Source organism: Miscanthus floridulus, chromosome 1, assembly GCF_019320115.1.
Source record: "Miscanthus floridulus cultivar M001 chromosome 1, ASM1932011v1, whole genome shotgun sequence".
Taxonomy (NCBI): Eukaryota; Viridiplantae; Streptophyta; class Magnoliopsida; order Poales; family Poaceae; genus Miscanthus; species Miscanthus floridulus.
This window is the reverse complement of record NC_089580.1, coordinates 64,708,391-64,722,028: the sequence shown is the minus strand read 5'-3', so window position 1 is coordinate 64,722,028 and position 13,638 is coordinate 64,708,391. Positions and strand designations below refer to the sequence as shown.

Here is a 13,638-nt window from a genome sequence, read left to right as displayed (position 1 = left end):
GTTGTCACAAGTGAAATAACAATAGGTGCTGACACCATAGTATCTTGCACTGTCGGTGCAGCGACAGCATGTAGTGAGAAAATTGGCTCATGAATCATTGGAGTGGGCACATACACCCGCTTCACTTCAAGGTCAATTTCTCGAGCTACCATGCTCCCCTCATCTTTTCATCCTCTAGGAAAACAGCGTGTCTCGTTTCCACAAACTTTGTGTGTCTCTCTGGACAGTAGAAACAAAAACCTTTTGACTTTTTTATGTAGCCAAACAAATGGCAACTTACTGTTTTGGGATATAACTTTCCAATGTTTGGGTTAAACACTTTAGCCTCAGCAGGGCTCCCCACATTCACGGAAGTGGTTTAGTGAGGGTACTCTTTCTGTCCACAGCTCATACGGTGTTTTGGGCACCGACTTTCTTGATACTCTATTGAGAATATGAGTGGCAGTTTTAACACCTCCATTCACAGGCTCAACTGTAAGTTGGAGTAACTTATCATACTGCCCACCATATCCATCAGGGTATGATTGATTCTTTTAGCTATTTTATTCTGCTGAGGTTCACCCGGTGTAGAATACTGGGCTACTATGCCATTGTTTTAGGGTATGCCGACCACAGTACTCCCCCACGGTCAGACCTGACTATCTTAATCTTTAATATCTTGAATTTATCCAGTACATCTTTTCTTTCTTTGATTGGATAAATATAGCCATAATGGGAGTACTCATCTGTGAATGTTATGAATGAATCATAACCATCCACACTCTTTACAGGAAAGCTGATCACAGATATATGTGTGAATAATCTGTAAAATTCCTGCGCTTCATTTGTCATCTTTCTTTACATACTTTCCTTTTATGCATTCTCTGCATTGTTCTTAATCTGAGAGCTCTAATGGAGGAAGAATATCACTCTTAACTAGTCTTTCTATTCTCCCCCTCGAAATATGGCCTGAACAATAGTGCCATAATTTTGACAATGCGTCGTGAGCTCTCTTATACCACCATTTCCAGATTAACTTTCTGTCACCAGCTGCTTTATCAACTGGGTGGCATATGTCTTTTAAGAGCCAGTGAACTAACTCTTTATTCTATCGAGGTACTCAGTGATCGTGTCACACACTAGGATTAAGCCCACAATTGTAGGTTCAATCATATTCTTTATCATAGCCAAACATCTCTTGTTGGCAGTGACCCACTTCCTATGCTCAAAACTCAAAAGTCATAGGACATCTTTTGGGATTCAAAATCACTTTCTTTAGTTGCCCAAGTGGCATCATTCTCTTTTGTCTCCCTCACCGGTGCCACAAACTCAGTGGAACATGGTGAGGTGACTACCCAATCCACCTTAGACAAGATGAAAACCAGGTCAAAACTTTTCTTAACATAAAAATAACATCATTTGCATGCCTTGATTCCAACGTTGGTCAAAATCAAAACATACAATTATTCTTATACACTAATTCTACATCATCGTTGGGCAGAAATAGAATTAATGCATAAATCATTAACTTTTACAACTGTTCTTACACACTAATTCTACATCACCGTTGGGCAGAAGTAGAATTAATGCATAAATCATTAAAATTAACATATGTTCTTATACACTAATTCTACATCACCGTTGGGCAGAAATAGAATTAATGCATAAATCATTAACATTACGATATTGTTATTAACAACGTTGGTCAGAAAATAACAACATCATAATTTTATCAAAACTCTTTTTCTCCAATTAAATACCACATTAGTTCAAAATAACTGGAGAATCAACAATTTCTTTAGCAGCGGAAAAACTTCCTTTTGCTCCAATTAAATATTACGTTGGTACAAATTAACTGGAGAATAAACAATTTCTTTGTCTGTGGAAAAATTATCTTTTCCTTGAATTTTACCCACAGGGAAAATTGCTTTTTCTATTTTCTTTAATCCATTAATCAATTTCCAGGAAATAAACATTTACTGGAAAAACTTTCCTTTTCTCCAGTTAAATATCACGTCGGTTCAAAATCACTGGAGAATATACTTTTTTTAGCAGCGGAAAAAACTCTAACTCAATTTCTTAAATTTTACCCACAGGTAAAATACCTTTTTCTATTTTTCTTTTGAGCCAATTTGCATTTTCAATTTTCCAGGAAGTAAAAACTTTTCTGGGAAATAAAAATGAAAAAGACTCCTTCGTTTTGGGCTCAAAACCCTAGCAACAGTTCGGCCCAGCTTTACTCTCAGGCCGGCCCAAAACTCGCTCGCCGGCTCGGCCCAGCTTTCCGCGCGCGCGTAGGCCACACTTAGGCTGCGACCTAGGCCTGGGCCGGCAAAGTCGCTCTACCGCACGCGCCCGCCTAGGCTGTGAGTCGGCCCGTGCACCTGGCACCGTTGGATCTAATCGGATCTGATCGGACGGCCGAGCGTTCATTTCGGGTGAATAAAAACCCACCGACGGCCGTGCCCTCCCGAACCCTAGTTTCATTTGTTTCGTTGCTCTCTCTCTCTTCTTCGCCGCTCTCTCCTCTCTCTACCTCATCTCTTCTCATCGGCAGCAACGGCAGTCGCCGAGTGAGACGAGCGGCGAAGCAGTGACCCAGCGAGCGAGCGGCAGCCATGGCGCCATCGTCGTCCCCCTAGCCGGCGTGCGTGCTCCCCAACGGGTGAGCACGCCGCCGTCGAGCGGCCCAGGCGCAGCGAACCCTTGGCCGAGCCTGGTAAAAAAAATTCTCGGCTCGGTCTTCTTCTCCCTCGCCGGCGAAATGGTTCGCCCGGTGCACGGCGAGGTCGTTCTCTTCCCCTTTTCCCCTTCTCTGATTTGGATCTGTTTTGTGATCTTTCTTTTCTTTTCGGAGTTCATTCGAATGGATCTAGGGTTAGGGTTCGTGTGCCAACCCCTGTTCTTCTTTCTTTTCTGTTTTCCTTTCTTTCTTCTCGGATTGAACCGACTAGTGATGGGGATTCGTTCTAGGGTTAGGGTTTCGCTTTTCAATTGATTTCTTTTACTTTTCTTTGATTTAGGGTTCGGCTCTGTTCATCTTAAGGCCGAAACCTTTTCTTTTCTTCTTCCCCGAGCTATTTACGTGGGTTAGGGTTAGGGTTCTTGAGATCCTTTCCCCTTTCTGTTCACTATTGTTTCACCCGATTAGGGTTAGTGTTGGGATTCTTGAGATCCTTTTCCCCTTTTCTGTTCACTGTTGTTTCACCCGATTAGGGTTGGGGTTGGGATAACCCGAGAATATACTTTTTCTTTGCTGTGCGCCGTCGAACGGTGCGGCTTCTTACCCCCCGCGCGGTGGCGGTGGTGACCGGTAAATAGTGACCTCTACCACCCCGGTCTCTCTTTCTTTCTTCTTTTACCCGGTTAGGGTTAGAGTCACACAGAGGTAACATGGCTCTGGTACCATTGTTAGGATCGAAGTGTACCTATGTGTGTGTAATCGTAGATGCGGTGAAGGCTCCTCGCCTTGTCTTCTCGGTAGATGCACCGTAGCGGGTAGACGCCGGTGCCACAGTGTAGAAGACGTCCAGCGCGGTGGCGGTGAAGTCAAGTGGCGCTGGTGGAGAGACGGCGGTCCAATGGTGACCCTGCAGTGGGCCGACGGCGGTGGCGGGGCACATCCCGTCGCTGGCAGCACGACCTTTGATCGGTTTAGGGTTTCTCTGTAGGTGGGATGGCGGCTCCGTTCAACCTCGTGAAACGAGCCCCGATCCCCACCTTCTCTATTTGTATGTGTTGTGCGACAGGGGCCCACCAACCAGTTAGGGTTGGGCTCCCCCGATCAGGGAGCAGAGGCAAGGGCCCAATAGGCCGGTGGAGATCAACTAACAGTCCAACCTGCCCTCCGAGCTGTCGACATGGGAAGATGAGAAGGTGCAGCATCAAGAATTTCCTCGGGCGCCGGCTTGGGGTCAAGCCGTCACTCAAGGAGGGAGGGATGTCACCGACTCCAAGGCTCCAGGTGCTTCTTCTGAACCTGAAACCAAGAGAAGGAAGAGGCGCTTGAAGAGCTGAGAGCGAGTAAAAGAGGCGGGAAGCCCAACCTCCGCGTTGCTGGGCCTGATTGGATGTGAGCAGCCCATGTAATTTGCATTTACATTCTCTTGCGCAAGCCCATGTAACGGGTGAGGGAGGCTGCTACGCCAGCTCCTATGTATCGTTCCCCAAACGAGAGAACTCGAACTTGAACTCGTAAAAAGCCGGTTGGTGTCGGCGGCGAGCTCGGCGATCGCCGGAGTCTCGAGGTTCAAGCTATCCCCGAACTAGTTAGCTCCGCCACTATCTAGTCCGGTAACAGATACATACCCTCAGTTTGTCATTGCTACCTGCGCATGCACTTGGTAGAATAATACACACACACACATTCTGGGTGTTGAAGTGGGGTCTAATTCCATACTAATATATAACTAGGCTGTGGCCGTAATTAATATGCGTGTTTCATTTGCATGCATGGTGGCTCAAACTGAACTAAAACTGCACCTGTTTTATTTAATTTACTTAAAAGGAAAGTAATTTAACTAACTACTGCTTCTGTTGTGCGTAATTAACGACGATGAGGAACAAGTATAAGCACAAGTGATCGCACTACTGTTCAGTGTTGATGCTTGCCAGATGGATCGGCCGGTGCACTCGCATGAACATTATAGTGCCGTGTACTTGTGTGCCCTTCTGCAAGGCTGGGTACCTTTATATATTACGTACTACATACGCTACAGAATTTGTGGCCTTTTGGAGCACATTATATAAAATCTTATTTGGATCTATAGAACTAATAGTTAGTTGCCAATGATTAACTACTTTGGATCCAAAGGGGTCCAGGTAACTGTTAGCTAATACACAACTAACAATTGTCTTACTAGTTAGACCAAACAAGCTTGAAGCCACAGCAGCTGCCGCTGCCGCTGCCGCTGCTCTTCAGGCCTCTACCATGTACTGTAGTTAGACTTGAAAACGCTGCAGCGAACAGGTCGGGTAGTTTCTCCCCTCTCCCATCTATACTGGAACATGGAGGTAACCATATGCGAAACAATATAACCAACCAAAAGAATCTTACTTTGTGTTTGCATATGCAGGACAACCAAACACCAACATATTGCATACATTTATGTTGCATAAGACCTAATACAGGCAACCTATCGTAGCAAACTAATTACACCCATAGCGGCAGTTAGCTGAATGGGAGGATCAATGCAATGCAATCAGGGGCGAATCTATGTGTAACCATTGGGGTCAGCTGAACCCGATAACTTACCAAAAACTCTTTAAAAACTCTTTCATCCACCAGCAAATTGCTCTTCAAATAGAAAATCAACACATCTTTGACCCCGTTGCTTAGTCCTTGACCCAAGTGACACGATATCCTAGATTCGCCCCTGAATGCAATGCATGGCATGACTAAAACTAAATGTCTGGAAAGAGTACAAGCGAAATCCTGAGGCGCTAAGGAACTCTTACATGACATCCGATAGAAGCCAATTTGATATCAATAAATATGCATTTAATTACAATCGCATGTATCAGTTGTTCAGTGAGCAATATTACATCAGCCAGTGTTTTATGTAAACTATGTAGACCTCCCATGGCAAGGAAAAGGACATAAAGGCATCTTCAGCTCATCAAATGGGTCCCCATTTGGTGTTGCTATTCTGCATCAACAAAAATCTGAAAGGCGACACCATGTAAGCAATCACGCAGAAGGGTTTCAGCAGATTCAAGGAAGGAAAGGGGGAAAAAGACAGGAAGTGAATTCATATGATCGCTTGCTACTTAACAATTCAAAGTGCTATTGTGTTAATGCTCAGCAGAATAAACATGATTTGATGAAAAGCAGACGTTTACCTCTATGTCGGGCAAAGGTTCATAGTACTTCTTTTCCTGCACGGCGTACATTGTAATTCCGGAAATCTTTTGCACTCCAAGCTGGGTGGCTACCATGCTCTGCACCAAGGGTATTCCAAAGATGGTAAAAATGGTCACCTAACTGACCTAAATATCTAGACTTCTGAATTGCAGTAAGCACCTAACTGACCCATAAATACCATCAGTTTTCAAACTAATAAACACAGAAATTGTTGAAATACAATGTAAAAACGGGCAGACATTTGATTTTGGAAAGCCAGGAGATATGTACAGAACATAAGTTATGAGTCCAGATAACTTCCTCACCAGATTAAATTTCATAGACTCAAAAGCCTCCACCAAAGGTAAAATCTGTGCACAGTTAAAGCAGAAATAAGAAAAGATGCTACCAGCATTATGTTCAATATAACACAGGGAGAAAAATGGCCCCACTCAAGCTAATAGCTGTCATCAGCTGGTAGTGTCCTCTAATATAATGATTGTTTTTGGCTTTTGAGTATTTGTAACAACTTGTGAGAAACAAGTTTAATAATGTGAAATAATTATCATCAGAGTTGGGGGGAAAACAAGTTATTATACAAGGTGCACCTACTCTGCACTCCTATGTATTCCCTCTGTTCCAAAAGCTATGTATCTAGATATAGCGTAGTATCTAGGTGCATAACAAAAGCTATGTAAATAGAAAAGCCAAAACGACATAATTTGGAACGGAAGGAGTAAAAAACATTGTGTTCTAATGAGTTCAACCACCACCTAGTCTAGCCTTGTACCAAGATAGGTATAAAATAACATGCAAGTGAAGCAACCAACCAACTTCTGTGGTCCATTGACTAGAACAGCTCTGTCTTCACCCGACATGCTTGGAGCTAGAAATACTTCAAAAGGGCCCACAGTTTTGTCCGTTTGATTTGTAAGGCACAGATTGACCTGAAGACACTCGCGTACATTAGACAACAGCAGTAGAAATGCAAAAAAACTAAGACTGAACGTATGGACCTGCAGTATTAAGACAATGATCACATATAACGCAAATGCATCTCATCCATTGGGCAGACAAGTCATGGATATGCAAAAAGGGGACTATTTCAAGTTCCTTCAAATGGCACTGAAAGTCTGGAACCAACAAAGACAATGTATGGACCTGCAGTAATTATTGCTGGTTGCCATACAAATCAAACCATAACAAACTCCTAACTGATTCAACAAGACAACAGTAAATACCCAGGCAAGTGCAGAGGCTGTAATACATATATACACCACTGCACTTCTAACAATATTGCTAGGAAGCAGACAACTGTGGTTTCATCCAGAAAAATAGGAGTAATAGCAAAAACAGGATTGGATCCAGGGACCATGAGGCCAAACACCAACATCAACCTTGTGGTAATGAAAAGGAAATGAGAAGACGATACAAGTAAACGTAAAAGTGGGATGAATTGAAGGGCGAAATAGCGAAGGAAAAGAATTCTTGATGTCCTGCTGCATAGCTTGCCTTCTGGAAGGTAAAGTATGGCACAGTGGCAATTACTCTCTCCGGACCATTTTATCTGGCGCATACGCTTGAACTTATCAACTGGGCCTGTTCGCTTGAACTTATCAGCCGGCTTATCAGCTAGAATCTACAGTGTTTTTCTCTCACAATAAATCAGCTTCAGCCAGCTTTAATACCAGCCGAACAAGAAGATTCAAACTTTAAAAACTTTGACCAATAATTAGGCTAATAATTTTTAACTATTATAATACAAACTTTATATGATTAGATTTGTAAGAAATTATACTATCCAATTATTATAAGTTTATAAGCATAAATAATATAATATAAAGCAAATGAATGGTCAAAGTGTAATCTAGAAGACCATGTAATTCTAACTTGCGCCAGATAAAATGGACTGGAGGGAGTAATTGTGAAAATATTAATGTGAAAATTTATTCAGATCGGATTAACTATATAACAAGAAGCCGGATAACAGGATAAGCTAAGAGCATAAGAGGATCTAGCTAGTAGCTACATTAGAACAGGCGGCCCAGAAAGGAATTCAGGCGTCACTGACCTATCCACCTAATATCTTCTTGAAAACACTGGACAAGAGAATACAAAAATAGATATCTTCCAATTTAGTTCTTAAAGAACACAAGAATCTGAAAATAAAGGATCCCCTCAGTAAAGGAAAATAAATCGTTGCCAAAGTAAATTTATCATGCATGAAATTGCATGAAATGACTAGCAATAGTAATAGTATGCCCAATCTTAGAAGAAATACCAATCAGGATTGATTACCATGAATGCTCTTTCCACGTATATGATAGGTGGAACTTTCACAGCACGGAGATCAACATCTTTGCTTGCAGTCGGCTGCCAGAAAAAAGACTTGCAAATATTAAATGCAATGGAAGCAATTCAGTAATAAGGGAGCAAAAGGATAACCTTAGGCTCAATATCAGAGTAACTAAGAATAGAAAAGTTCAACACAAAACATAAGATAATTAAATCAGAAGCAGGAATGTCACTAACAGTGCTATGAATGTTTTGAGTCTGCAAACGGCCTGGTTCACCCAGGTTCGTACGCCATGTTATCTGAAATTTACCAAGTATATTGCTTCCCTCGGACTTCGTTTGACTGGCTTCATCAGATGATGATCTTAGCTGATAAAGGTAATTGTATATTCCTCCCCCAGCTCTGATGAGGATCGGTTGTTTACAGAGGTCCCTGCATGAGAATGGAACCCAGACCAGATATTTGGCATAGTCAACCATCCATTTCATTCACATATTAAATTGCAACGGATAAAATGCCAGTATATTAGGAACATATGTGCCACTCAGCATGCTCGCATAATCAAAGAGTGTTCTTATAAAAATCAAATGTAGTCTTTAAGCGCTTGAATTACCCTATTGCAGACTTCACTGCTGAGGGATGTTCATCAGCCTCCAATCTTGTAGCACTCCATTGTTGGGCAGGCTCAAAATCAACTTGATCCATGTAAAGATTAGATTTTGTATGGTTCTCTATGCAGGCTTCCAGATATGTGATGTCCTGTCAGCATGGGCTAACTATATAGAGTTGAAGACTTCCATGGTGAATTAACAGGTGTGCAACAAGTGAATAAACAACAACCACTACATGCTTTTTGAAATATATATGCTTTCTTGATGGAAACTATAATTTGTTAAAACAGAATGCAGATAAACTAAAGCTGAAATGAGGCTTCTGCATTTGTTAAGAAATTCAAGTTGGCTAAGGCAAATGTGAAGGTTCATTTAAAAAAATATAAGAAAAGCCTAAAGCACTGTATTGAAAACTACAGAAGCACAACAAATGGGATGGCAAGAAAAAAAAACTAGATCAACCTAGGAGGAGATAGGTGGCTTTTATATTAAGAAGAAAATAGGCACCCAAAGTCGCCTCGATGAGGACTTGAACCTGGGTGATCTGAGTGTGTATCCACACCCTTAACCAACTGAGTTAGCTCAGCTTCCATCGGATGGCAAGAAATACCAAAGAAAAATCTTGGTAAATATTATTAAGAAAAAATGGGAGAGCTGTTAGTTCATACAACAAAACATAAACATCTATATTGTTAGAATTAATTACTCCTTTACTGTAATCTCCTAGCTACCCGTGTAATCCCCTAGCTACCTGTGCCGCCTGCCAGGCTGGGCTGGCCCTTTCGGCTGTCTCCAATCTCTATATAAGTGTAAACCCTCTGTAATCTATTGATCAAGAAATACTAAGCCAGTTTGGCCTTCCTCTAATATGGTATCAGACTAATTACGTTCCCCTGTTTTCCGCTCCACCCGCGCCGCGCCTGACTCCTCGCATCGCGCGCGCCTCGGGCTGCGCCCGCGCCGCGTCTGCTCCGCGCCCGCCGCGCGAGCCTCCGCACCCACCGCGCGCCCATGGCCGCCCCTCCTTCCGACGGCTCGAGCTCGGGCGCATCCGCCGCGGCCACCGCAATGAAGCTCCGCGATGAGGCCCTTGCCGCCGCCCAGAAGCTCGAGACCGAGGCTGCTTCTCTACGCACCACCAACGAGGAGCGCAGCCTGCAAATCCAAGCGGAGGCCGACCTCCTCAAGTCCGCCGCCGCCGCCCAGGAGCGCGTCCGCGCCGCCACTGCCGCCCTTGACAAGGAGCGCGCGCAGGCGGACGCCCTGGAGCAGCAGGCCGCCGCTCTCCGGGATCGCCTTCGCACCGACTCCCAGCGTGACGACGACTCGCTCGACGACGACGACGTCCGCTCTGTCACCTCCGAGGTCGCGGCCATCGCTCACCTGCACAGCCAGGCCGCCGCGGTCCAGAACATCAAGAATTTGATTCCAATCGTTCTTGATCTCCAGTCATCCAATTATTCCAAGTGGCGCGGCTACGTCCTCCTCGTCCTCGGCCGCTTCGCCCTAAAGGACCATGTCCTCAACGACGTCTCCCGCCTCTACGATCCGGCGTGGGCTCGCATGGATTGCGTCGTCGTTTCCTGGATATTCAACACCATCTCCCCCGACCTCCTGGACGTCGTCCATGAACATGATGGCATCACCGCTCGGGCGGCGTGGCTCGGGATTGAACAGCAGTTCCTGAACAACCGCGAGTCCCGCGCCATGCTCCTCGACGCCGAGTTCCGCACCCTCTGCCAGGGCGCCCTCTCCATCGACAACTATTGCCGGAAGATGAAGACCATGGCGGATGCCCTTGCTGATCTTGGCGAGCCCGTTCTGGACCGCACCCTTGTACTGAACGTCCTGCGCGGCCTCAACGACCGTTTCCAGTTCATGTCGCAGCTCGTCACTCGACAGAAGCTGTTCCCTTCCTTTGCTGATGTCCGTGCTGATCTGCGCCTGGCCGAGCTCAACATGGCACCTCCCTCGGGTCCTCCCTCGGCCCTCGTCGCCTCGTCGTCAAGCAAGACCCCTGCCCCCCAGCCGGCCTCTGTTCCTGCCTCCCCACGCCCTCACCAGGCAGCCGGGGGGGCCTCATCTGGCAACGGTCGCGGGCGGCGTCGCCACGGCGGGCGCGGCCAGGGCAGCATATGAAACACAAAAACTACTCACCTAATCGCAAATCATTTTTTAAGTTATAATTGTCAATCTGTAATGACCTTCAATATACACCAGTTAAGATTTCTAAAGATGGCATCTACAACTAACCAAAGAACCTACAATTGTTGTTTACACTTGCACAACAACAGGTCAACAGGTGACCTACCTTGATGGTGCGAACCTGAAAAAGAAAAGGATGTACACAAATTATGATAAGACTTCTGTATAATCTTGTTCCACTTCTTCTATCAACTATGAGATTAGAAGGTAGAATGAAAACTGGTTACCTTTGTCCTAACAGATAATGGGTTTGAAACAGAGAACTTAAAGAACTGGGGAAGATATTTACGCTCTCCATCACCATCATTATATAAAGCAGTACATACAAGCCTGGATTAAACCATTAAATGAGCAAATCAACAAAAAGGATTGCTTTTAGCAAAGGAATAATATACGGATAATATTAAAATGAAAAGGAACATACGTATGTGCTCCTAGTTCTTTGACATCATGCTCCACAATGAAATCATATCTACCCCCTGATCTAATTGACTCGACAGGGGATTTTGATGTATCCAGAAGAAGTATTCTCTGTCTCTCTGTTTGTATTTCCGCCTAGTGTAAGTAAGGTACCAGTCAAACTTTATGTTGAAATAAGAAGCAGTAAATGCATCCAGCATTAGATATTTATAGAGGGAGAATACATACATTTTTCTAGTCTATCCACACTGAGAAAAAACATTATGGATATGATGAAAGTAAGGAATTTAGGATTTGGCTGCAACAATTATCTTTTGGGTTTGATCTCCATTAAAGTGGCTAAGTTTTTACATTGGCTCGCCGCGCCTAACACAACCCTCCTCCTTTACCAGGGCTTGGGACCTGCTATGCTGGGACACCAAAGGCGCCCCACCATAGGCGGAGTTTGGCTGCAACGATTATATCAATGCAAATTATTTTACTTCAAATATGTCCACAAATTATCGTTGAAAAAACATATAGAACTTTACAGTTTACAAGCATCCATAAATAGCATAAAGTAATAATTTATGAATCAAACAACGTGAGATATGCTAAAAAAGGATTCTTGATCATAAGGGGAAGAGCATGAAATTGCATGAATATTAGGTTCCCATGTATCCATCAGATGGTTGGTTGCTTTACTAGCTCACGACTCATGTGCATAAAAAAAGTTGCTCTACTGAATCCAGTTATAGCTTGTAAAACTCAAGGTAATTGTGTACCACAAGTTTTGACATAGAGAGAAACTTGCTAATGTATCATCAGAACTATACTCATTCCAGCACAAAAGCAACAGACCATCTGGAATAAATTCTTAACTAAATTTCCTACTGAATTTATAATCATTTCAACTTACTCATCCTACTATGCAGAGACATAGCATATGAGAAACAAGTGCACTGAGTAATCTAGTGACTGATGATCCAAACCTTGGCTCATGACATGATGACAGCGGGTTATTTACATATTTACCATCATTATGATGTGAGTGGTATAAAAAGTACCATGTCAGTGACTCATGTGTCAGTGACACAGTGTAAGATGTCATCCGTAATAATGGTAAATATGTAAATGCCCCGATGACAGCAAAGAGCACCACTCATATTCGAGATCCGATACTAGAACAAATGCAGTAACCTATATGTTTAATCAGTTGTAAATGTACTTATCAGTTATCACTAACCAATTTAATCCAGTTTGCCAGAATGACCCAAGAGTTCAAATGTATTTCTAAAATTTTGAAGAAAATGCATCTCTAAATTTGTCAGATAAAAAGAGGTTTCACTCGATAGAACACCTTGATGACGACGTCCCTGGCCTCAAAGCTGGAGCTATTGTTGATGCTGATGTAACTGCAGAAGGTCTCGCCCAAATAGATCGCACTAGCCACGCACACACAAGAACAACACCAAAATCAGCGATCGCTGCACTGGAGCAGGACAGGACACCGGAATCAGGAATTGGGAGGGGAGAAGCGAACCCGAACGACTGGGGCAGGACGAGGAGGCCCGGCAGAGCGAGCGCGTCGGCTGGGTCGCGGAGTAGGAAGCGGTCGCGGAAGGTGAAGTCTCCAGGGACGGCGGTGGCGGAGTCTGAAGGGTGGAGAAGGCCGTCGAGGAATTTGGCGGCGGCGGACGGGTCGGAGCCGGTGAGCGCGTCCTCAGGGAGGAAGACGTCGCGTGGGTCGAAGCGGAGCAGCGCGGCCAGGTCTGGCTGGAGTGAGGGGCGAGACAGCCGCATCACGCGGAACGCCAGGGAGTGGTTCTGCTGCTGCTGCTGCTGCACCACCGCAGCGGGAGAGGGAGGCTGCACGCCGCCGGCGTAAGGCGAAGCCATCGCCGGAGCCGGGGGAGAGAGATCTGGACCCTGCTTCGTCTCGTTTGGCCGGGGAGTCTGCGCGCTCGAGGCAGCCGAGCTGAACCCCGCCCGAGCTGTTAATAAAATGGACGGCTCCGATACGATCGTCTTCAAATCGGAGCATGATGAATGAATTACCAGATGTGCCTTGTTAAATCTCTATATGGATTCTAAACCGGACAAATTTTCACTTTCATCTTGGTTTGATCACCGAAAAACTGAGGAAGAGCCTTTCGCAAGAATCGTATATTAATTTCAAAAATCAGTTTATTCAATCTTTTTCTATTCGGCATCTTCTGCTCTCCGTTTTTTTATGGAAAATTTATGTCTACTTTCACTGCTAGTTGCTAACATCATAAAATCATCCCCCATGCAGGTGCAGCGAG

The 13,638-nt window shown here is 44.4% G+C and overlaps 1 protein-coding gene across 1 annotated transcript; it reads right to left on the bottom strand.

Moving 5' to 3' along the window:
- Positions 1-5,442: 5,442 nt before the first annotated feature.
- LOC136533896 (uncharacterized) lies at positions 5,443-13,319 on the bottom strand. Its single transcript, XM_066526447.1, has 12 exons — positions 12,876-13,319; positions 12,693-12,777; positions 11,358-11,488; positions 11,161-11,263; positions 11,040-11,054; positions 8,731-8,876; positions 8,354-8,549; positions 8,120-8,194; positions 6,652-6,768; positions 6,148-6,192; positions 5,821-5,919; positions 5,443-5,643 (listed from the first exon to the last, which is right to left on the bottom strand). The coding sequence occupies exons 1-12, from the start codon at positions 13,229-13,231 to the stop codon at positions 5,623-5,625; spliced, it is 1,389 nt and encodes a 462-aa protein (XP_066382544.1). The 5' UTR covers positions 13,232-13,319; the 3' UTR covers positions 5,443-5,622.
- Positions 13,320-13,638: the final 319 nt, after the last annotated feature.

Coding starts and splice junctions, on each gene's coding strand:
- LOC136533896 (XM_066526447.1), bottom strand. CDS start 13,231: ATGGCTTCGCCTTACGCCGGCGGCGTGCAGCCTCCCTCTCCCGCTGCG. Junction 11,489..12,692: donor CCAGGGACGTCGTCATCAAG/GTGTTCTATCGA, acceptor TACTTACACTAG/GCGGAAATACAAACAGAGAG. Junction 5,644..5,820: donor AACCTTTGCCCGACATAGAG/GTAAACGTCTGC, acceptor GTCGCCTTTCAG/ATTTTTGTTGATGCAGAATA.